At 38.8% G+C, this 24,907-nt stretch overlaps 1 protein-coding gene across 5 annotated transcripts in view; it reads left to right on the top strand.

Moving 5' to 3' along the window:
- Positions 1-24,907, top strand: part of ROBO1 (roundabout guidance receptor 1) — a 710,380-nt gene that overhangs the window by 337,555 nt on the left and 347,918 nt on the right. For 4 of the 5 annotated variants that reach the window (XM_017829046.1, XM_017829047.1, XM_017829048.1 and 1 more), the window contains exon 3: positions 4,371-4,454. The exons of the other annotated variant lie outside the window; for it this stretch is intronic. In XM_017829046.1, coding sequence (XP_017684535.1) covers positions 4,371-4,454 — 84 coding nt within the window. The remainder of the gene's footprint in view (positions 1-4,370; positions 4,455-24,907) is intronic. 5 annotated transcript variants of the gene reach the window in all.

The following is a 24,907-nucleotide window of genomic DNA, read 5'->3' as shown; positions in this document are numbered from 1 at the left end:
ACTTTTAAGGATGCATCATCAATAAAACCTGTCATGCAGACATATCTCCTGGTTCAAAAGAAGTGATAACCGATGGCATCACTTGCTGTTACCAGAGGGGAAAAAATTCACTGGTGACTTTTCTGTGAATAGCAAAACTGTGGTTAAAAGCATGTTTAATACAATTTTTTGGGGTTAGGGTTGCACAACACACTTGAATGTAAGTAGCTGCAAAAATAAGTGTGTCTGTCTGGTCCGAGGAGCTAGGAGAATGAGTAACAATACTAAATAATTAATATTTGGATTTTCTCATTAATTTGGAGAGTTTAAAGATACATAAATTAAAGCATGAGTGGTGTTTAGTAGCTCCTGATGCAGTCCAATAGAGTGGAATAACTTAGAGATTTCAGTAGAAATTTTATTGGAAAAGGCTCTCCACATTCATGTAAATCTTCGGTGCTCTCCAACTGCCATTGGACCCCCTAAATTTGTTCTGAATCTGTATGATTATGCCAAATCCTCTTTCTGCTTTGAAGGTGTCATCTGTGCTTGAGCTGACTAAGCCTGAAAAAGTTCCACCAAAAAGCTGGACCACTCAGTGCTGGTTAAACTTGGCACTCTCTTACCAAGTCAAAGTAGATGTTCACTGGGTTTTTTTAATGCCTTGAGGTACTTGCCCAACTTAATGAGTGGTGGCTCTGGAAACTTCTGTGGCAAGAAGGAGTTAGATATTTTTCATCACACTGAGGGGGTTCGCCCTCTCAAATGAGGCATCTTTCAAATGCTTCTGTGAAAGAAAAGTGTAGTAGCAATTGTTAAGGGGTGGTGGTTTGCTCCTTATTTTCTCATCAGTAGTCAAGGCTTCACTTTTCAACTTCCTCTTCCAAAATAAACTCATTTGGGAAAAGGGGAGGGCAACTCCATTTGACTTCTTCCTGAAGTTTTGCATAGTTACAGGTAAAGTAATTTTTTGTTGAATTTAATATTGAATTTTGTTTTGTAGAGGTTGGGGGTTTTTTTGGTGTTGTTTTTTTGGGCGTGTTTGGATGTTTTTGTTGTTTGGGTTTTTTTTCCGTGATGACTCAACCAATTACTTCCTACAACCAATTACTTCCTAGGCGTCTTTTTAAAGCTTAAGGGGGTTTTTTCCAATGAAAATACTCTTTTTTTTTTTTCTTTAGAGCAGCTAAGAGATGAGAGACCTTGGTTTGAATTCTTCTTGTCACCAAGATGTCCAGCCATATTAGAGAGCTATTTTGAGGGACATCTCTCTCTCTGTCACTTCTGTGAAACCTCTTACAGAATGATTACGGCATTTCTTTGAGGGGTGAGGCACCAAAATCAGCCTCTGCTTTGACTCAGACTGAGCTGAAAATTTTTCAAACATCAGGTGAATTGTTCGTGGTTTTATAGTTTGTTTGCTTCACATTTTCTGGCACGGCAACTAGTTCAAAAAGTGTAATGATGTAAAACCTTTTGTTATGTTTTGGAAAGCCAAGTTGAAAGTTGCCTGATTCTACAGCACTGTAGGCAAAGAAATATGTCATGTCTTAACATTCAGGCCTTTAACCACCCATTCAGCAGAGTGCCTTACACAGTGAAATGTGCCATCTAAGTCAATAGTACTTACTTCTGTTAAGTTTTAACAGGAACCTCCAAGCAAAGCTGGAACTTGTGACAGAGTAGAAATTAAATTCTACACAGCACAGAGGGCAACAGTACAAAATGAAGGACTTGGGTGCAGACTTATTACTCAGTGACATGGGTAGAATTCACCCACAGCAAGAACTGAACTTCAGTCATCATCATTAGGGAATCATTTTCAGCCAGAGATCATAATTTAACATTAGTTGAATATCATTTTCCATATCAGGTGGAAAAGTAGCATTTCTCGAAGAAGGAGAGAGTGAATAATGTCTGTGTAGTTTTAGATTGCAAATAACAAGTGCATTGTCACTAAGAGATATCATGTAAATACCAATAGTGTTAAAAAGAGACTAATGCACTCATTTCCCTTCACTGAGGGGTTGAAGTCAAGATATTAATGCCAAAGTAACTGCAAGTAGTTGTAGGCTGGTTTTTAAAGCTGCTGCTTTTTTAAAGCTGTTGGCTTTATTGAATGCAGAGCATTTCTGAACTGGAAACTGCTCCCGATTAAACTTCTAAGTGAGCTTTGTAAAGGGCATTAGCACAGGTTGTTTTGTGAGGTGCTATGAGGAGGGTGGCCCGTTGCTCAGAATACCATGTCTGAGGGACTATCTTGGGTAAAAAAGTTCAATTTGTTATGCAATTATATTTTGCAGATGACACCAGACATTACAGTGACACATGGAACACTTCCAGTAGCTTTCAGTGCCTCTTCTTCCTCCTTCATCATTATGAGTAGTATCTGGCTAAATCTCTGAGAAGGCAATCAATCTTTCAAAATGATGATCAGCAGGTTCATTGGCTGAAATCTCGGTCTGGGATTTCTGTAGTCGATTATAAACATTTTGCCTAAAAAAAGTAGGCGCAGCCTCTGCCATTTAATTTCGTAAAAAGTCCCATCCTTCTGTCCTTTAGTGCTGTAATTTAAAACTTTGACCCAATCAACCCTTGAATGCAAATGAGAGAGCAATCTGGAGAATCAGAGTGTTGATTCAGTCACTCTACAGCCATTTTCAGAGCAGATTTTAAAGTTGTACGTGACATTGGCCATTAGTGAGCCAGCAAAGATGAATGGGCCAATAAATGACCATATTTCACTTCTTTCATCTGCCAAGATGAAACATCATCTTGGCGTTTGGCCGGTTTTCTGTTGTTTGGTCTTTTATTTTCTTAATTTGCACGACACTATTTTGAAAGGCATGCTATCAATTCTTTAATTGACTTTTTCAAAGAAATATTTTTTGCCAATAAGTCCCCCTGAGTGGATTGGTCTTGAGGATTTTGGTTTTCTTTATGTTTTTCTTTTGCAATTCTTTAAAAATATTTTGATTTGTAAGGATGTTGTCTCTGTAAGATTGTTTAAAAAACAAATGGAGAAAATGAATGTTTGGCATCACATTTTAAAAATAAGATTGACTGAGCTAGAAAATTAGGCATCCAGAAAAAAAATAAAAATCTCCTTATGTTTTTTTCTATTTTAATTTCCTACACAGTTGCTTTAGGTGTTTTGTGAAAGTTCAGAATGATTTTTAGCAGCATGTGGATTTTGTTGTAAAGGAACAGTTACTTTCAGTCATTACAGAAGTCCAGAATATGTCTGTGTGGGAGAGCAAAATTTATCTTTCCTATTCAAGGTCTTTACAATAATTAATAAATTATCTGACACCTGTCAACAGAGAAAAAGAAATAAGCAGCCTATTGTTGTGGTAGTGATATCATTGCAAAGAGATTTGCTTCTTGCAGTTTTTTCTGAACAAAATGTTAATGCTTCTTTTTAGGTATTATCTGTTGGACAGTGCACAATCAAAAGTAAAAAAAAATAGGATTTAAGTTTAATAAACAGTTTTACATTAAAAGCAAAAATATGTAGTCATGTTGACGACAAATTCCTTTGGGTTGTGTTGTTTTGTTTTCAGAGCAAGTGGGATTTTCTTTTTTTTTTTGCTTCGAATGATTTAGTTCATTATTATGAGTTATCTTCGGGGTGCTTTGTGGTGTTTTGATCAGCAGTTTATCTTGGGGTCTTAAAACGTGTTCATTTATGTGTTTAGCTGACCAGCTGCCTTCCCTTTTTTTTGTTGTTGTTTTTCTATGTGACATTAAAGTGGAGCGTTTCCTTGCAATCATCTTTGAAGTGAGAAAATGCATCTTGCTCCTTATACAGCTAAACTGTTGCCTTTTCATGGAGGGGCTCTACCCCTTTCCCCTGCCCCATCTCCCCAAAGAGAGGTAAAGCAGCCCCCCTTCTGCTTGCCAAGACACAGCCACCCCCCACCCCCCCGCCTCCTCCCCACAAAGAGGTGAAGTCCCCTGAGTCTGTAATTGCCAGGAGATGAAGCGATGATGGGGAGTGATCACAGTCAATAGCTTTGATTAACAATAAGGTGGAAAATTAGCAATGCTAGCATTCAGCTCCCCTGCCCGCCCGGCCCCATATGCTCCCCGCAGCCTGCGCTGGCTGGTGAGCAGGGTGGCCACTGTGCCTGGCGGGGTGCAGAGGGACACTTGGAGTGGGCAGAGGGGGACGGCAGGGCAGCGTTTTGGGGACCCCCGGGCGATGCTCCCGGACGCCTTTCCCTGGGCTCCCCCACGCAGGCGGGGGAAGGACGAGGTGTGCCGTGCGCTGGCACTGTGGCTCTTGCTGTCATGTGTGGATTTAATTGTGTCTGGACGTGTTGTGATCAAAATGGCAACTACTGTTACTCCTGTGACCCCATCAGCAGCTCTGGTGTTGTTTCCGACAGACTCCGAAGACCTAGAGAGGGGGAACGACAGCGGGACACCACTCCCCACCTCTGATAATGGAGACAATTCCCTGGGCTACACAGGTAGAGTGCACCTTTCCAAAATATTCCTGACTACCTACTTCTGACACTTTCCACCTACATCTGCCATTACCACCTGTACACATTTCTTTAATCATCTTTGCTAGCTGGCTATCTTTCACCATCACCTTAGAAGTTCAACATTGTTAATATTGTTGGGAAATATTCTTGTGCCTTTTAACTAACCAAGATGACTGTCCTTGTGTGTGTCAGTACTTTTCAATTATTTAAATGTTTAAAGTAAATTTCTCTTGTTGAAACAATGCACCCATTATTTTCCTTTGAACTGTATATATTAGTGCATGAGGCAATGTATCTTCTCAGAGAAATTTTTTCCAAAGACCACAGGGATTTTTCCATGTGTTTATTTAGGGAATTTTTTTTTGCTTTGTTCCTGTTGTAAACAAAAGTAAAATATATTGCAGCAGGAAAGAAAATCCAAGTGAGACTAAACTGTGATTGGATAAAAATCTATTTCGTTGACTTCTGCTTTGCATAAACTAGGGAAATGTGTCTCTAGGCCAAATAAGAAAAGCCACAGACAAGCAGCACCATACGGAGTGATGCAGCAGTGATCTCTGAGGGACCCAATTCTGTAACTCCTCTGCAGACTGAAATGTTACCCAGCTCCAGGAGTCACGCTACCGACCACAGCCTGGGCTCAGCTGCAGAGTCCTGGGTCTTCATGAACTACTGAAGGTCCAGTGTGAATCAGATATTCAAAGCTAAGACAGTCTTACAGGGTACAAGAAGAGGATTGGCAGGTGTAAGAGAGAGGGAGCAATTTCTTGTCTATTCATAAAACTTCAGGTCTCTTATATGCCACTTAGAATGATTGCAGCTTTCATCACCTGCCTCTCACAATCATCTCTGCATGTGGTTTAAAACCTCGGCGCATAATTCTATTCCAGTTTAAAATACTTTTTTTTTTCTGAAAAGGTAAAAAAGCAAAGCAATGCAAATTTCCCCTCAGTCAAGATGCTTTCTTAGGAAAACATAGCACGAACTCTGCTTTATGTGGATTATTTAGACTTTTCTACCTTCTGAATATTCCTATTAATTTTTTTTCTAAATTCTCTCTTCCACTCTCCAAGTTTGGCACGTGTACATCCACTGATGCATATGGGGTCATCATATTGACAGAATATACCTTAAAGAATGCTTTTTTGATTCCTTTTAAGTTAGATTTTTGCTCTCAGGAAACAGAGCTGGGAATCACAATCCCTAGGTCTTGTGTTTTTAACAGCCACTAATTTACCTAGGACCACAAGTCATTCCTTTGTTAATAAAGTGGCTTAGTTTTACCTAGAGATGAGCAATAAGTTCTCCTTCAGGCCCCTTGCCCATTCCTGGCTTGCAGCTGGTCCTCAACTGGCAGATCCTCACACCCAACAGCCTCACACCTGCCCACGAGGCAGGAGAGGGGGCCCTGGGGGCCCTCCATGTCCCCTCCAAAAGCCCCCTTAGCCACAAGAGCAAGGTGGATAAGACTTTAGAGGGAGACCTCCTACTTTTTTCCTGTGTTTCGGAGCAAGGCTGGAGGCTTGGCACAGGACCTCCCGTGGCAAGGGCACTGGGAGAGGTGGGCAGAGGGTGCAGGGGCTGCAGGCAGTGCTTCTGCTCCACAACAGAGATTTTGTCATTCCCCCCCCTTGCAGGGCCATTTTTGAGGCATATAAGGCAGTGGTAGCTCCCCTCTGAGCATGGGGACATGGGAGGATAACCCGAGCAGAGCGCAGACCCTTCTGCATGTGTCCGCCCGTGAGGATCCTTCACCCTCATCAAGGTGCATGGGAGCTTTTGGGCGCTGCATCCGAAGAAAGGCCTCTGTGGGGTGTTGCAGCTGTTTAACCTGCCTCTCAGAGACTAATGGGGTCATTTGAGAGGGCTGACAAAATCAAACCTGGTCTAGTAGTCCCCCAGAGGCTCGGGTTCTTAACTCTGGGCCATATTTTAATAGGCGTTTTCCGAGCAAGCACGAAAGTCAGGACCAAGTTAGGGGGAAGCACAAGCTGAATAAAAATTAAAACCTAGAGGATGGCTGGTTCTTTTTAATTGGAGATTTTGTGCCTCTATTTGAGTGAGCACTGAATGAAGGAAAGACCAAGTTCTTCATGTATAAAGATTTAATGATCCAGTATTTTTTCTCCACTATGTAACAGTAATCAGTTGCACTATGGGTGTATACCTTAGTTTATATGGAAAAGCCATGTGGTATTTATTAAAATTAGTCCAACAGATTTCTGTAGTAATCAGTAAGGTTGTTTAAAAATAACATTAATTGTAATACAATCTTTTAGGTAAAGTTACATTTTTTTCTAATTAGGGGCCTAATATGGAATTCCCGGATTTTACAGAAGTATTCTTAGATCACTTTTGTCTTCTCTCTTACCTATAGAATTCCTTTCTCCGAATGGAAAGCCATTCCAGGAGATTGTTTGTACAGAAAATTCTCTGATTCATTCCTTAAATCACTTAGATTAAGTCCAGGATGTCTGCTCCCACGGGCAAAAATAATCAGCAGTTTATTTTTTAATTGTGTGTTTATCTTCAGGTAGTGTCTGAACGGACAAAACCCAAACAAGCTCATAACTGCTGTCATACTATATGATCATACATTGTTACTCATACAGAGAGCAGTGATGTAGGGCACATCTTCCTTCCAGTTCCATAGAAGTTAATCTGTGAGGTATATAAGCAAAGCATTTACTTGTATGGGAAGTTTCAGGATTAAAGATTATAAATTTTTCCTACATCTCTTTCTTTCCCTATATGTTTTTCATGGTGAATATAGGCAGCAGTTTCATACTGTTCTTAAGTGGACGTATGTGACTTGTTGGGAGTGTTTCAGGGTGTTCTCCTAAAGCCCCCTTTATCAGAATTATTTATTCTCCTAAATCAGGAGAATTTTGACCATCCCATTCGGTTTTCTTGTCTCCATCGTGGATATGAGCCCTTAACTGGAGAAGTAACCATATACCAAACAGTAAACACATCGATTTCAGGGGGAAAAGGAGGAGATGCTAAACCAAACTGTTTCAAGTTTGAAGTTGTTGATAAATTTCAAGACTTCTATTACAGGAAAATTATGAACTTCTATTTGACTTTTCATGATTCTTATTATGTCATAGGACTGAACTCTGGAATATTATTTTTTTTTTATTCCCCCTAATCAATGTAGTAAACTGGCATCTTATAGATGTTGCACTTTTTCTAAATCATAAGGGTCTTATTATCAAAATAATTATTACTATTTATTAACTGTAGATCCAACTGGAGAGGCTTTATATGCATCTATATTAAAGATAATCACTTTTAAAGAGTATTTGTAATAGATACAAATAGAGACTGACTAAATAACAAATCAAGAAAGGAAGTTCAGCCACTGAGGATTGTTCCATATGTATGACACTGATATTAGACTGAAGGAGTTTAAAGGATGGGTTTCTCTTGCATATTTAATACCTGAAAAATTCTAAAACAAAAAAAACATATAAGAGCTGATGTGACCACATAGGCATCATTTTAAACATGCTTAATCCAGCTACATCTGTAGCTGGATTGATCCATCAAAGGATTTAGGGTTAAAAAAGCCACAAAAAGTTTTAACTGCAACTTTGTCAGTTTAAAGAAATGATCCACAAAGATTTCCTTTTCTACATCTTCACAAAAGACCATTCACAGTGTCAAGGCTAGAATGGAAGATAATTGCATAGTTAATATGTGTAATAGCAAAAATCTAAATAGCTTTCTTCACTATGTGCATAAAGAACAGGCTAAATCACAATGATAAAAGCTGATGATTTAGATACTTTGTGTTGTATTTACTTTGTCCTAAGGAAGACATCCAAAGCAGTTTCCTGAAGTGCTGTATAACTATGCTTGTTTCTCTTTCTAAAACTGTAAGTGGACTTTAGACCACTAGAAGTGCTACAGATACCTAAAAACAATTGCAAGTAATTCCACCTCTCCATCAATTTAGATCTGTGTGTTCAGATGAGAATCAGTTGACAGGAATGTGCACCTGAGAATACAAAAAAAAAGAAAAAAAGGAAAGGCAAAGGAAGGCAGTGGAATGGAAGATGCAAGTAGGAATTCAGTTCTTTGTCAGGTTTAGGCTGTGGAGATGTCAGACCAAGCCTATTGTTTAGACAGCTATTTTGGAGGGTAAAGAAGCCCTAGAATCTGGGTCCTGGAGAAGAGTATAGGGACAAACAGAGAAAGAAGGGACTTGAGGAAAAATATCTAAGAGAGTTCCTGCTGTATATCAGAGGAGAAATATGGAAAATCATCCTAGTTAAGACACTGGAGATGGAGAATTTGGCAAAAAAGGTCATAGAAGGAAGAACCTTAAATAAAATCCCGGTTTCCAAGAGAAAGTCTTGTGATTACTTGCCAAATGGAGCAGATGATGTGTTGAGTGATGTTCCCTAGTGCTGAAGGGAGCTTTGAGAGCCACAACCCTGTAGCATGGAGTGAGGAAACCTGAAGAAGATCATAGGATAAAACTGTCTTGACTGAAGCTACTAAGAACACTTTTCTGGTTAATATTTACCCGTTAGAGCAGATTTTCAAGAAAATACTAAAGTAGTTAATATTTCCACATCAGATTTCACATGTGGTTTGCCAACCTGAATAGTAAATTAAATGTTCACTCTTAGCTAATGGGCCTCTTTTTTTCTTCCCCAAAATAGTGCAAGGGCAGTAAGTGTTAAGTATGAGCCTCAGCTATTTTCCACATAATCAATGGCTGCAGAGTAATCTCTAAGATTGCATTGTGCTGTGCTATTGAAGTGTGTGCATGCATGATATCCCAGGAAGTAGCACATTTCCTGTTAAATCAACTGTGACATAAATATTGGGGATCATTTAACAGATCACAGAGTATCACTTGTGCTATAGAGACCAGAATGATGGCTTGTTAAATTAACACTCTATATTCAAACATTTGCAGGCAAGGATCACCACTCCTCATTAAGTAGATTCATGACTTTTTAAAGGGATATTTCCAAATACTTTTTTTCCTTGTTTTCTCAGATTACTCTTCCAGCATGCAAAGGTTCCCATCTGTGAGCTGAAGTTAGTCTTCAATTTTTTCGCTCCTGATCTTAATAATGAAAATATTGTGGAGATGTTCTTTTCTATGATAGGGGATGTCCTCCCTTTTTCTCACATTACTTTTGTTTTTTGCTACTATGTAGTTTTACTACTATGTTTTTTACTACTACGTCTCCTCTGTGATCAGGAGAATTGTTTGTAGTGGATCACTGCTTGTCCCATGTCAAATAGAACAACTTGTCCTCAGTGAGCATTTCAAGATATCAAGAGGAAATCTCTTCATTTCATGGCCATTTCTGAGACATTTCTTCCTTAAACCCAGTAATTTTACACAGGTTATGCTATGCATTATAAAGTGCTCGTTTTGAAAAGTGGTAGTTCAGAAAACACATTCAAGAAAATACTTCTTTGGCATCAAAGGTAAAAATCTACACTAACACTGTGAGAAATGGAGTATTTTTATTTCTTTTTTAAGATTAGTAAAGATAGTAAATGTGCATACAAATTTTGTGGCTGAGAGGAAGAGGGGAGAGGAGAAAAAGCTATAATATGCAACAGGATGACAAGAACGTTGGAAAGAAAATTTGCTATTTCTTCTAAATTACCATCTTTTGTTTAAGGATTAGTTAGAAAGAATGAGCAGTATTGGGGAAAAGCACATGACAAACAGCAGCTTGGTTAATGGGGTGCAAAAAGTGCAGGATGAAGATTGAGGTTGCAGAGTGTGGATCTCTTTGATTTGGAACAGGCTGTCATTTCTGATGCGAAGCAGGTAGCTAGAGATCTCCAAAAACCACAAATATCTTATTTCCATACAAGAATCCTGGGTAAACTATTGACATGTCTTATATTGCATTGAGTTCATCATGCCAACAACCTGTAGAGCAAAACAAACACTTGTCTGCACAGCAGAACCAAGAGACATCTGACAGAGCTGAACAAATCACTAGATCAGAGAGCAGCCACATTAATTTATTTGAAGTTACAGAATCCTCGTTGCCAGTGGTAATACACAGTAGAATTCAGCTTGACTTTTACATCTCAGGATACATGCAAAGCTTGTAGTTAAGACCTTTTTCCGTAGTCTTTCTCTCTTTTAAAACTTACCAGCTGAGCAAGCGTGCTCTTGAGTCATGGGGAGAATGAACAAAGAGCCCCATGATACCAATTTTACAAAGTTACTTCTTAGAGTACATCTGCACTCTAAATCCAGGAACAGATGGATACTGTTATGCTTATTTAAAAAAGAAGAAAGAAAGAGAAAAAAAAATCCCCTGCTCCTGTCTATCAGCAATCTCTCTGTTCCTCATGTCAATCTAAACTGTCAGAAAGGTCCTTTCAGTTTTGTGCTTCTCTTTGCAAGCATTCTTCTGACACAAATACTGAGGATTTGTTCTTAATATGTATTAAAATATAGATGTAAATATAACACCAATCAATGGAATTGCCTGTCAATGATAGCGATGTTCAGGCAATAATAATTTAAGTAAAACTTATAGAAGCAATGTTGGAGCTCCCACTTACATAAATCTTGCACTGTCATTTTTTATGAAAAAGTTCATTGAAAATCTCCTCCTGCAGTTAATATGTCATGCTTCAAGGCAGAGCTTTTATTAAAACAGGAAGCAATGGGAAAATCCCAAGTTTCTTAACTTGGTTAGTGAGTTTTCTTGTAGCCATCAGACCAATTCACAGTGACACCCATGCCCTCCTCTCCCACCCCCCACCAAAAAAGGGAAAAAAAAAGCCACAATATTGTGTGAAGAGTTTGTCTAACAATTACTTTAGTAGTAGTAAATGCCCCTATATAGCTGAGAATTGGTCTAAACAACTGTATTTCAGGAAGACGAATTTTAACTTGAGAAGGTGCAGGAAAGGACTATTAAAATAATCAGGGAACAGAAAGCTTATTTTGACAGAGGCCTGAATGAAAGGGAGATGTGACTGCCATTTGTTGACAGCCTTCTTTTTTTTTAGAGAACTAATAGAAGAAAGAAGTTACCTACAGAGTGTGTTGACTATTCAACTTGAAGAAATTCAGTTATTGGCAAATAGCCTATCTTCAAACAGTGCTCAAAATGTGTGCTTTTATAATGCATGATTCTAAGCTTTTATTCATATGTTACCACTTCACAATAGATTAAGCAGTTATAAAATGGGCTCTGGGTAATTTAGGATAGAAATTTAGAATGTTATACTGCAGCAGGTTCTAGAGAAGTTTTCAGACAGGACTTTGAAATCTCTTTTCCAAAGATTTAAATTTGTGATAGGCTGTGATAGGCCATTCATGCTAGATTTGATTGCCCAGGATGAGCATTTTAATCTTGAGTTCACGTGTTCCTAATTAATCGTGAGACAAGGGAAATCAAAACAAAATGTGTTCGCAGCATTTTATACTCTCTCTTTTCCATTTGGGCTGTCACAGACAGGAACCCCTGGAGTTGATGAGAGGCTTTCTGCTGAGGGCCTCCTAGCAAGAGCAAAGACAGAGCAAATTACCCTCAGACACTGCTGTCAGTTCAGTGAATTAAGTATGCAAAGCAATTTGTGAAGATGTTCAGAAGTGCAAATTTCTGCCAGTAGGTCAAAAGATTATGGATTATCACAGGATGAGCAAGGTAAGAGGAGATCACCCCCCATCTTCATCAGGGTGTGTTATACAAGTGAGTCTTTGGTTTTAGCCTGGCAAATTGTTTTATTTAAAGAAGCAGGAAGTTCGTAATGCGCGCGGTTACATTAAATACATAGCTGTGAAATGCGCTGTATAGATGACAACACTCATTTATTGTGTCTACAATAATTCACTTTCCTGAGTAGCACTGAAAAATAAAAATGTTGAAATGTATTTTCTATAATTTAGGTATTAGCATTGCTGATAATTTTTCAAAATAACTACCATGTAGGATCATGGATTTACAGGCTAATTCAGGTTGGTAGCAATGATTGGAGGTCTCTAGTCCAGCTTGCTGAAGAAGCAGGGTTGGATATGAGGTCAGACCAGGCTGCTGAGTGCTTGATCCACTTAGGTCTTGAAAATTTCCAAGGACACACCTGTCACCTCTGCACAACCTGCTCCACTGCCTGCCTCTCCTCATAGGGAAAAAAAGTTCTCCTATTCACTCTGAACTTCTTTTGTTTTGACTTAAGCTTGTTGTTTCTTGCCCTGAGATGGACCACTGTGAAGAGCATGTCTCCACCTCCTCAGTGACCTCCCTGTCAGGACAGGCAGGTGACTCAGTCCCCCTGTCACTGCCTCTTCCCCAGGCTGAACAAGCCCTGGCTCCTCAGTCCCTTGGGCAAGTGCTCCAGCCCTGACCATCCTGCATGACCCTCTGGTGAACTCCTCCCGGTTTATCAAGGACTTTCCTGTACTGGGAAGCACAAACCTGGGTGCAGTACTCCATGTGAGTGCTGAGTAGAGGGGTATAATCCCTCTCCTTGATGTACCACCTGTGTATCCACACAGCCCGGGATGCTGCTGGCCATCCCAGCTGCCAGGGCAGGCTGCTGGCTCATGCTCAGCTTGCTGCTGGCCCCCAGCCCCAGGGTCTTCCCAGCTGAGCTGCTCCCTAGCCTTGCTGACCCAGCCTGCGTGGATGCAGGGGGTTCTTCCTTCCTTCCTTCCCACAGCAGGACTTTTCATTTGTCCTTGATAAATTTCATTATGTTCCTTTTCGCCCATTCCTCCAGCCAGTCTGACTCGGTCCAGGGGGACGGGTTCTCCCAGTTTGGTTTTCCCTGTGAGCATGAGGAAAGTGCCCTCCCTTCTCTTCTCCAGGGGACTGATAAGGACCTTGAGCAGGCCAGGTCCCAGGATAGACCTGGAGGTCCCTCTTCTTGTTGTTCTCCTCTGGGTAGGCTGCAGCCCATCAACCATTAACTTTCGAGGTAATGTATCATAAAATTTTTACTCCTGTGGTGGTTCACCCATCCAGACCATAATGTCCCTACTTGGATACAGGAATCTCATGGGAGACAGTGGTGAACCCAATACATGGAAGTCTAAAAACACAAAGGATTTCTCAGTGGAGGATTTCCCATCAAAACTGATCTCCCCTGTTTGCACTGTTTATAATTGCAACTCTTGTCCCAGCATCACAGCTTCATACATTAACATCTATCAGAAGATCCACAGTTATTTTTATCAGATCCCTCTGGAAGTGCTACCAGCCCTTTATTTCCAGCGCTTTGTGCGTGTATGTGATTCCTGTATGTTGCTTGTCCATAAACCTTAACAAGTTGAACCATCACCCAGAGGTGTTAAAACATTGTACAGAGCTTTTTAGAGGGAACTGTATTGATTTTCAGTGACCCTTGTATAAGAAAGGAGATGTTTTTCTGTGGTACAATTTCCTGGACAATATATTATTTATGGGGCTTTTGTCTAATCCTTCCTAAAAGGCAGTGAAAAAAGTACTATGAAAACTCACTGCTGCTTTCTTTATTGCAGAAAATCCGAAATTAATTTGCACTCCTAAATATAAGCAGAACCATATTTGTCTACCTATGAATATTTTGAAATCATCTCTTCCAAATCAGTAGCATTTTTACTAGATTTTCTGCCTCTTCTTAGACTCCTCCTTTTATTTCCATCAGATGGTTCATGTGAAGTAATACATTCCAGTTGCTTCATCCTCCTCTTTTTCTTTTTTTTTAAATTAATTTTCCTATTTTCATGGCTAATTTCTGAATATCCGTCAGAAAAAGGAGTGTTGCAGTTTGGCTAAGCTTGAAATGGAATAATCAGCCCATTCACACACTTGTAACTTATCTACTGAAAAAAAACCCCTCTGCAAAAACAGTTTTCTGCATTGATTTCTGTCTAATCTTCAGCAGAATAAATTCCTCTATTTTCCTTCTGGATTAGTGTAAACCCAAATACAAAATTCTGCTCTTTTTCTTAGGAACAAGTACCATCCAAGGAAAACCAAATTGTTTTTCAGTAGATTTAAATTTTTGGATAGCAAAGTATAATTTGCTTCCATTTCAGTAATTTTTTTTTGCTTGTGCTCTTGTGTGTAATGAGGCCTTTCATCATTTCAAATGTAGATTATTTTTCTTTAACTTTTTCTTAAAACCAAATGGATAATGTTGCAGTAAACGTTGACAGGAATCATAAGGCAAAGGAAAAAGAAGGTTGAAGGGATCACAAAATTGCTGATCAATGATTATAAAGTTAGTGTTCTGGATTTGTTACAAAACCTCAAATGGCAAATTTAGCATAGAAGTCTGGTGGGGGAGGAAAATGCCTGTTTCACTTGGAAAAACTACTGTATAATGTTGAAGTGCTACATAGAGTTTAGAGATCACTTTTAATGAACATCACATTAGTGCATCACAGTAGGCAGAAAATGGCTTTGTGGCTATTTTTTCCTTCAAAACTTTATCTGTTTAATTATACTTCCCAGACTATTATAAGATGGATCAAAAGATTGTTTGGGAAAGATACTGTAGAAATTTGTGGGAATACTGTGAACACTGTCGCACAGTATGCACTCTAATGATTTTCAGTTCTTGAACTTACAGTATCACATATGAGTTAACTGGATTTTTATTCAAAATTTAGATGCATACTTCTGGGTTTGTTAAGAATTCATTAATAAAATTGCATCCAGGACATGATCAAGACAATCAGATAGTATGCAAAGAGAAACTAAATAAACCCTCTCTTAAAAAAATTAAATTTAAAAATAGAGCTGATAGGGCTGTCACACTCAGCACTTTGTATACACACACACATGTATTTGAGGGGCTTTGCAAGAATGTGTTGAAATTTGGAGGAAAAAAAATAAAGATCTGAGTAATCACAATGTTTTGATTCCAGACAGTTCCTGATGGAAATTCTTCAAAATTCTAGATCTTTGAAGGTCATACTAGCCAGGCAAACAGCACAACCATCCCAAAGGGGGAAGAATTTATAATGAAGTGAGGAACATTGGGAGGAAATGTTTGTTTAGGTAAAGGAGGTGTGTTCTTAACAGATGAGATTACATAGCTAACAGATGGGCAGTCATAGTCCAGGCTTCACTTCAGCACATCACCATAGAGAGCCATTTTTTTAGCTTACTAAGAATAGATAGTATGACTCAAAAGTTCACTAAAGTTTGCAATAATATGTGGAGATCTCACAAAAGTGTGTGCAAACACCTAAAGAGAGGGTGAAAGGAGGACAGAGCCAGGCTCCTTTAGTGGTGCCCAGTGACAGAACCAGAGGCAATGGGCACAAATTGAAACACAGGAGGTTCCCTCTGAACATCAGGAGACACTTTTTCGCTGCAAGGATGACTGAATTGTGGAACAGGCTTCCCAGGCAGGTTGTGGACTCCTCATTTTTGGAGATAATCGAAAGCCACCCGGACATGGTCCTGGAAAACCAGCTATAGGTGGCCCTGCTTGAGTAAGGGACCTGGACAAAATTACATCCACATGTCCCTATCAGCCTCAACCAGTCTGTGACCCTATAATATAAGAACTTTAATCAATGTGCTTTTGCCATACAGGTGTGTTAGAATATGCTTCTATTGTTTATGTGCTTTATAAACCAATTAATTTATACCTAAATTCAATATAAGTCAATTATAGGCTTATTCACAGATGTACACACAAGTGTTTCAGGCTACTTTCTGTAGCTTACCAACATGCTGAATATTGATCCAAACCAAGACAGCTACAAATATTATCAAGAGAGTAGAGTCTCAGAAGAGAACAGAATAGACAGAACAGATGATTTATTTCTTTTAAACCCACATGACAGTAAATACCTAGAAAGAATAAACTTACTGAGATCTATTTCTTATATAGGTCTTTAAAAGTTCTCTGAAGAGTGAACACATCTAATTTTAAAATCTGAATAATTATTTCTTTCATAATACCCAGATGGCACCTTTATGACTTTTCTTCTTCCTTGGTCGGAAAGTGTCCTTGTGTTAAGGTTAAGCTCTTTTTGTAGCTGCAGATGCTCTCCAAGTCTGCTGTCCAGAAGCTGAACTGAGATAAAGAAAAAGCGTCACGACACATTTATTTTGGCAGCCTGATCAAAGCGGGGACGGCTGTATTTAGGCAGACAAATGTATCAAAGCGATGCAGTTTGAAATGGCTGAGTTAGCATTCCTAAAGCTGTGTCCCTGTGATGGGCTCTGTAGTGGTGTTGGCAGGGCAGAGCAGCGCTGGGAAGTGTTTTACATCCATCACGACACAGCTTGAACCAAACATAATGAGAAATTATGATTCACTACAATCTCTTGCTGCCTATATTAATTTCCCTGTTGCCACAACACATCTGTTCACGGTAAGACTGACCCAATGCCCATCCAGCTACAGTCAGTTTATGTCAGCAAGCAATGGATTCAGTAAATGCTACCTATTGGGAAGATTTTTAAACAATTGCTAAATGCTTAGTTAAGAGCACAAGTCCAACTAGAACAACATAAGACATTAAGTCCTCTAGCAGCTATTGAAATGTAGTTTCCTTCTTTCCCCTACCAAGATAGTAAATAGTCCAGTCCTGTGAGCTTTGGAGCATTTCTTAATTATATTTTTTGGTTTGCTTATTTATTTGTCTTTTCCATTAGGGGTAAACAATATACTTTTCCAGAACTATGTTAGAGTACACAAATAATAGAAAAAGTGGATTTTACATATGTCTTTTATCAGTATAGTTAAACTTAAAGTCTTTCTCTTATAAGAAGCTTTTTTAATAAGTCAATAAGACCCTCTTTTGAATTTGCTCTTTTGTCTCTCAGTGGTTTTTTTTCACCTTTTACTTGATGAGAACGGTGGAATAAAAATTTATTCTGGATTCTTCTGAAATCACTTGATCCAAACATATGCATACAGTACAGAGTCATGTCAAGAACTTGGATTATATTGAGCCTCTCTTGAGAAATAAGGTGTAGTTTGGAAGAAATGAAATTTCCATGTAAGTGGAATCTTATCTGTAGTTAAGTGTTACATAGAAATCAGTGAGGGAAGCACTGCAAATACTCACTGGCCACTTGTCTCTTCTACTGTAATGGAACAACAATGGAGAGTTCCAAGAGCTCGAGTGATTTGCCAATCTTTTTCCTGCAAAAGAGCTCCTTACAAATGATTTAGTTAGTATTTCCTGCTGAGTCAGTGAGTTTGGCTTCTTAGTGTCACTACCAGGAAGAAGGATGGAAGGAAAATGGACAGAAGGAAAATGAAAGTCTGAGAGTGAGACTGAGGAGGACTGGAACAGTTTGAATGTTTCCTGCACTTCTCTGTATTCTGTAGAAGTGTAATTAGTTGGTTATAACCTACTAAGAGTCATGACATGATAAATATCATATGCAGCCTTCTGATTTCCATGTATTTATGTCTTTCTTTAGAAATAACACTGCACATTTCCTGGTTTAAGAGTTTATTTAGCGAGAGACTTGCCTATCCTCAACTTTCCTCCTGAGGCATAAAGGGACATAATCAATTTTCATATTCTCCCGTGTCCCCTTGCCAGGTGTACTACTGCAGTCATAGAAAAGGTCTTCTCTACGTGTCCCCGTGGATGTAGAGTAGGAGAGGTGGGAAGGAGTGATGAGCAGATAAAGCACTGGGGTTATTTACTTCTCCTCAAGCACCTTCTAACACACGTGCATTACCACACTAGGGGCTCTAAGCTCAGAGATTCTGTATTTTGGGATAGAGACCCAGAAATGCTGCCAGTAAGTGTGTAAGTCCTGTGCTTGTACCCTTGCTCTTGACCAAGGGTCTTTGTCCAACACAAGGTAATGGGAGAGGGCTGGCACAACACATTTACCCTCTTGCTTTTCCTGCTGTTGGGTTGCACCTGCTATGTCTGGCCTTCCCCCAAGGTCCCTACCAGCCCTCATCCCTCTTTCCTCTCCTTTCCCTTCTGTGCTTGTCAAACCCAGATTCAGAAGGAACTCCATTAATAACAGATAAAAGAGAGAGGAGAATAGGACCAGCACAAAATGCTGCAGCAGATAAAGGGAGTAACTGGTCTCAGCTAAATGACAGCTCCCACCCCCAATCTGTTTCTTGGGCTCTTAGGTCAGGATAAGGAATGCACTGCCCTATAACAGACAGATTGTCCAGAGAAATTGTGGATGCTTCCTCCCTGGAAGTGTTCAAGGCCAGGCTGGATGGGGCTTTGAGCAACCTGGTCTAGTGAAAGGTGTCCATGCCCATGGCAGGGGTGTTGAAACTAGATGATCTTTAAGGTGCCTTCAAACCCAAACCCTCTATTATTCTGTAAATGGGACTGATGGAGAAGCCACAGCTTGACCTGCGTTGTTTGTAACATTCAGTGATATTGCTTAAAACAAAGCACAGAGGAACTTCCTTTTTACTTAGCCAGAGGTGACTACTTCTGTCCAATATATGTAAAACCTACCCAAACTCAAATATTTTAATAGTACTTGAACATCTTTTGTTCCCAACACAGTTAAATAACAATTACACTTGAAAAAATGCTGACAATTACAACCTGTAATATCCTTCCTTTGCACAATTATTAATAACATCTGATTCTGCTCTGTCTACATCATTTCTTTTATTGGTAAACTTCAATATTTGTTAAGCAAAGAGAGTTAAATAGAAAATTAATCTTACAAGCTTTTATTAAAAGCTCCCAGGGTTGCGCTGATGATTGTTGATTCCGTTTGGAGAGACACCAAGGGTGTGAGTTTCCATATGAATGGTTTCTTCCCTTTTCAACTCTATAGCTTAAGGCTCACTAATTATACTGGTTCTGGGACTACCCTAGCAACAGTATGCATCAGAACATATTTTAGATGGTCAGCACAGAAGAATTAGGTCAGAGACCTCCAGGGATTTAATCAAAAGGTTAGCAAACCTAGCAGCACACCTTGAGCACCAGCCACTGAGGCTAATGAGACCTCATTTGAATAGTTTTTCAGGGAAATAGAAAATATAACCTTCTTTTGGGAAATGAAATCTTACTGTGATACATCTAGTAGTAGATCCTTTCCTGTATTTTACTTTCTTTTACTGGCAAGGATATTAGATTAATAGACCTACCTAAAATATGCTGCCGTTGGCACAGCAAACTCTACTTTCCTGGTTCATTAATGAAAAAAAAATCTCCATAGCGCATACATTTTCTTTAAAATTAAGTCTGTTAATCTGTCATATTAATATTAACATTAACTAGTAAATTAAAACAATAACCCACCTTATTTTCTCTACAAAACCAATGAATTCTTTGACTAAGAGCATTCATAAAATTATCTTAGTGAAGACTAAATATGTTATCTATGGTGTTAAGATGGTAACATTTCTACATTTCATTTTCAGGGTTGTTAAGTGAAAGGGCTAGTTATTATTTATCAATAAATAAAAATTTACATGAAACAGTATTACATGCAATAATTTAATATCATTTAGTAAAAGAAAGTATTTTTATTAGTCTTTATTTTAAATACAATAAACAGACCCATCACATAAAATAGTCACACTGAAGATAATCTTTCAGTGCTCTGAAAGAGTCTGAAAAGTCTTTTAGCAAAACCTAAGGATGCAAAAAAATTAGGCCAGCATGTCTTCAATACCTCTACAATCAATACCTCTATAATTATTTCCTATGTGTGTTTTTTCTAATTTAAAGTACCTATGGCCAACACAAGTACCAATTTTAAATGTACTTTAACTCAACCTCCTCTGGCAGAGAAACTAAACATTCAAACAAAATATTCAAATAAAAAGCCAAAAAGGTGCCACAGAATAAAAGCAGTAAGCAGCAACTTTGAGTCATTCTGAGATTGTTTATGTTTTCAATGTGTCCTTTCACATACAGGCAAGAATCAGAAGGGATTTGAAACAATTAAATTCCCTTTAAAGAATAATTGCCTAATGAAAGCCTGGGAATATAATACTAAAATAGTGGAAATTAACTGTACTGCTACACTCTAACTACATTTCACAGCTTTATGTTCCCCAAAGGTACCTGGTATACGTGTTGTGATCAGTCAACTTCTGATTTATTGACAGAAGTTCCTCATGGCTACCACATCAAGCATACTACCCTTTTGTTCTACACTGTATGGCTCTCAGTGTGATATGATGGAAAAATCTAATTCACTAAAGAGATTTTACTGTAATGCCCGATATATATCAAAAATCTCTTTCAAAAAGCTATTCAGGATATTCTGAATTTTATGTAGTAGCTCCATAGCATTAATTTTCTTAAACGATCTCCCCAGAGATTTTCATTGCATTCAAGTGAGTGGAGTATTGAAGGGATTGTATTATTAGCTACCACTTAGAAAATGAGAATACAAAGATTTCTCAATAAAATTCCTGGGGCTTTCTTTTTTTACCAGGCAGTTGAAAAAATAGGGTGCCGAACACAGGGATGTATTTTTTTATGTCTTTGGGAAATCATTATGATTTGTTTGAAATGCCAGTAGATGAAGCATTATTTTGGCAAACGTTAATTACATAGGATCCAAATCTCATTAAAGACCCCCCTTTGGCATGGATAAATTTAGTTAAATTGTGCCTGTTGATCTTTGCCAAGTGCTGTCTTGAATTATTCCATACTAAAATATTGCATGCACATTACTAAATGGTGTGGTCCCATTTATATTAATTATTCCAACCTATAGAGTTACAAATGAATTTACAATTGTTTATGGAGATGTGGTTCAGGTCCAAGGTGCCAGTAATTCAGGGGCTATTGCCTTTGATTACCAGTCCTTTACTCAGTACTGCTCAAAGGAAAGATTAAGCCTTACAAAGATTTATATGGATCCATACCTAGAATTCCATACAGCTGTGGATTTGACCTCTGCCTAACTCCACACCCCTTCTTCAAATATATTCTATATAAAAACTAGTGGAAATAAATCTATCTGGATTTAAATCAATAGGAATTCTACTGAGATAGATGTGGAGATATAAGAGTAACTAATTGTCTTACTCAAGGAGTGAACATCTCATTTACTCTGCAGTTTCCAGTTTTCTACACCTCTAGCAACCTCTGAGAGTAGAGAGGAATGAATGCCCAGCAATCTGGTCTACTGGTAAACTGTAACATTTTTGCCTTAGGTTCAATAAGATTTCTTCTCCTAAAATATAGGCTTTTGTTCCGAAAAAGAATAAAAATATGAAAGACAAATTATAAATACTTAGGTAAATAACCTCTGTGTAAGATGAATAAGGTTTTAGAGTAGTTCATTTTCACATATTCTCTTTTCTACAAGATAGGTGCAGACACTATTGGTCCAAAACACAAAACAAATGAAGCTGTGTATTAAAACATGTAGACTTTCACAGATGAGTGCATTACAGAAATACATTTCCATTGATGATCTGTAAATGTAAACAGAAATCAATGATGAAATTAATATTTTTTCTCTGTATGTCAAAATGAATGGATTTATATTTGGGTTGAGCATTGAAAGTGTAACAGTGGATGGAGAATACCTGGCTATTTATATTAAAAATGTTAAACAATGTTTTCATAGATAATCACATAAAACAGTAAGGCAAATACATGAAGTTTCCCAAATCACCTTTGTTTTTGGAACTCAGAGAATAGAACATTTCCTGATATTCCTACCATACATCAGAATGAATCAATAGAAATCAAGAATAAGTTTCTCAAGTGAAACAAACCTCAGGAATCGTCTCCTGTCCGTATTGACTTCAACAAGCTACTGGCAATCTAATGATGTTGTTTTATACAATATCACATTCACAGCAAGGTATACAGTAAGGATCTTTACATTCTGGCTCTGGAATACTCTCTTGGGTTCTGGCTAAATAAGAATGAACTCCACAAGCAATGAATTACAAAGGTTCATAAAAAGGTTGTGTTTCATGATTTAATTCGATTACAGTGGTTTCCATTTTTTCTTGAATTTATGATCTGTATAATTCCAACTGAATAGGAAAGAGCCTCTTATATTCATACTTCTGAAGGAAAAGCCTCAGATGGCTTTTTTAAATGATGGTTGCAAAGGTTGCATATTGGAGTAAATATGAAAGGATAATATTTATTAAAGGTACATTACATTTTGTTAAATGACAGACAGTTTGTTTAGAAAGCACAGTTAAGTAATGAAAACAGAATAAATGCTCAGAAGCATAACATGCTGGAAATCATGAGACCTCCCTAACACTGTTATGCACTTCAGCCTTTACTAGTAAATCTCTGTGGAAAAGCAAAGGAAGAGGGTCAAGGCTGCTTCTGTATAGAGCATAAACTATAATAATCAGACATTTTAGAGTCAAAAAAGTCTTTAGGAAGACACGTTAAGTAGCAAAGCAAAAAGTGAATGCAGAGTTGCTTCAAAGGTAGGGTAATACATAAAAATAATGCAAATATTTTAGATTTAAGGGGAAAAGCAGTCTTTATTTGTCTGCATTTTTACACTAAAAGAATGTCTGTGATCACAGTCCTGTTTTTAACATTCGAATGTGAACTAAATTTGACAGAGTAGGAAATCGTGTTTTTTCTCCAAAAGGCAGGTTCCATTCAGTTTGGACTGCTTGACAAAAGAACAGATATGCAGGTGAAGGCTGCCTACAAGCACGGGTGGACTCTTGGCCAGCCAAAATCTCCTAGAGGGTAAATGGAAGACACAGGAGTGAGCTGAGATATTATGATGTGCAAGGAGGACTGTGGGAGAATTGATGACAGGGCCTTACACTGTGGACAACGTAGAGATCACAAGGAGAGCGAGCACCAAATTGTGCCAATGTGGATGCTGGGAGAGGAGGCAGGAAAAAAATCCTTAGGAAGCCAGACTTCACTGATCTGGTTGTTCAGGAAGCCATTTGTTCTCATGCCATGTGCTGTCATATATTATTCATGGCCAATGATACTCAGGCAATTACTACATAATTTGCAAAAAAAAGCTAAAATTATCACCGTTCTAAGGAAAATAACTTTCCCATTCTCAGTTTTAGCGACTTAATTTTTTTTTTTTCCAGAAGCATTATGTTACTCTCTGCTGTGAAGCAAGTAAATAGACAAAATGTCAAGAGTAATCATAGAATCATAGAATATCCTGAGTTGGAAGGGGCCCACTAGGATGATCAAATTCTAACCCCTGGCCCTGCACAAGACAGCCCCAGGAATCACATCATGTACCAGACAGCGTTGTCCAAATGCTTCTTGGTGATGTGACCACTTCCTTTAGGAACCTGTTCCAGTGCCCAACCATCCTCTGGGTGAAGAATCTTCTCCTAATATCCAACCTAAACCTCCTCTGACACAGCTTCAGGCCATTCCTTCAGGTCCTGTCACTGGTCACTAGAGAGAAGAGATCAGTCAGTACCTGACACTTCTCTTCCCCTCACAAGGAAGTTGTAACTGCAGAGGTCTCCCCTCAGTCTCCTCCAGGCTGAACAGACCAAGTGACCTCAGCTGCTCCTCATACAGCTTCCCCTCCAGACCCTTCACCGTCTTTGTTGCCCTCCTTTGGACACTTTCCAGTTGCTTTATGTCTTTATATCTTCCTTGTACTGCGGTGCCCAAAACTGCACACAGGACTCACAGTGAGGCCACACCAGTGTGGAGCAGAGCGGGACACCTCCCTCAACCAGCTGGCAATGCTGTGTCTGATGCACCCCAGTAAAACTTTCAGTAAAATCCTGTTTCTTACTGGGAAGTAAATATATGTAGCTGAAATACCTCCAGGATACAGAACTGCTTTGCCACAGTGCAGTGGCACTTACACGGAAAGCCCTCTCACTTTAAAGCACCAGAGAGTCAATTGTCCACATGTGATTTTCATTCAAGTTGCAGAGACTATCACAGTGTTTCCTCCTCTTCTTGACATATTTACAAACCTTGGCAGGCCTACCAAAAAAATTTTGGCTCATCCCAATGGATTCTTCTAGCTGAAGGATGAAAGGTGGTGATGGGATTGTCGTTGTTACCCTTTTTACCTCTCAAGCTCTCTGCCAAGTGCAGGAATACTAGAAATCTCTCTATGAGCAGGTTCTTAAAATGCATTGACTTCAGAACTGAGTCAGTAATGGCAGCGGGGAAAATCAAGGTAAGGCAGACACTTCTCTTGTCCTAAGGGGGCATCACTGCCCTAACATATTGCATACAACACACACACTCTACCCACAAGAGAAGCCATCTGTCAGGATGGCTCGGTGCCTGCACACAGCTGATAAGATCTTTGTCCCTACAGCATGGCTGCCAACAACAATAGACTTACTTTGGGAACCAGTGCAACCCTGTGAGTAACCTCTCATCATGTAGGAAGCCCTCCTCTCTATATTGATTGAAGCATTGGTACCACAGGCTTCTCTTCAGTTGTTAACAGCTTTTAATTAGCAGTAGTCATATCCTGAACCTCATTTGTGAGATTGTATCTTGGCCAAGCATCCAGCACACTCAGAAACAGAACTGTTAGGAATAATGTCAAAATTGCCTTTTT

The sequence above is a fragment of the Lepidothrix coronata genome, unplaced genomic scaffold, assembly GCF_001604755.1.
Source record: "Lepidothrix coronata isolate B3197 unplaced genomic scaffold, Lepidothrix_coronata-1.0 Scaffold157, whole genome shotgun sequence".
In the NCBI taxonomy this organism is placed as follows: Eukaryota; Metazoa; Chordata; class Aves; order Passeriformes; family Pipridae; genus Lepidothrix; species Lepidothrix coronata.
This window is presented reverse-complemented; position numbering and strand designations above follow the sequence as displayed.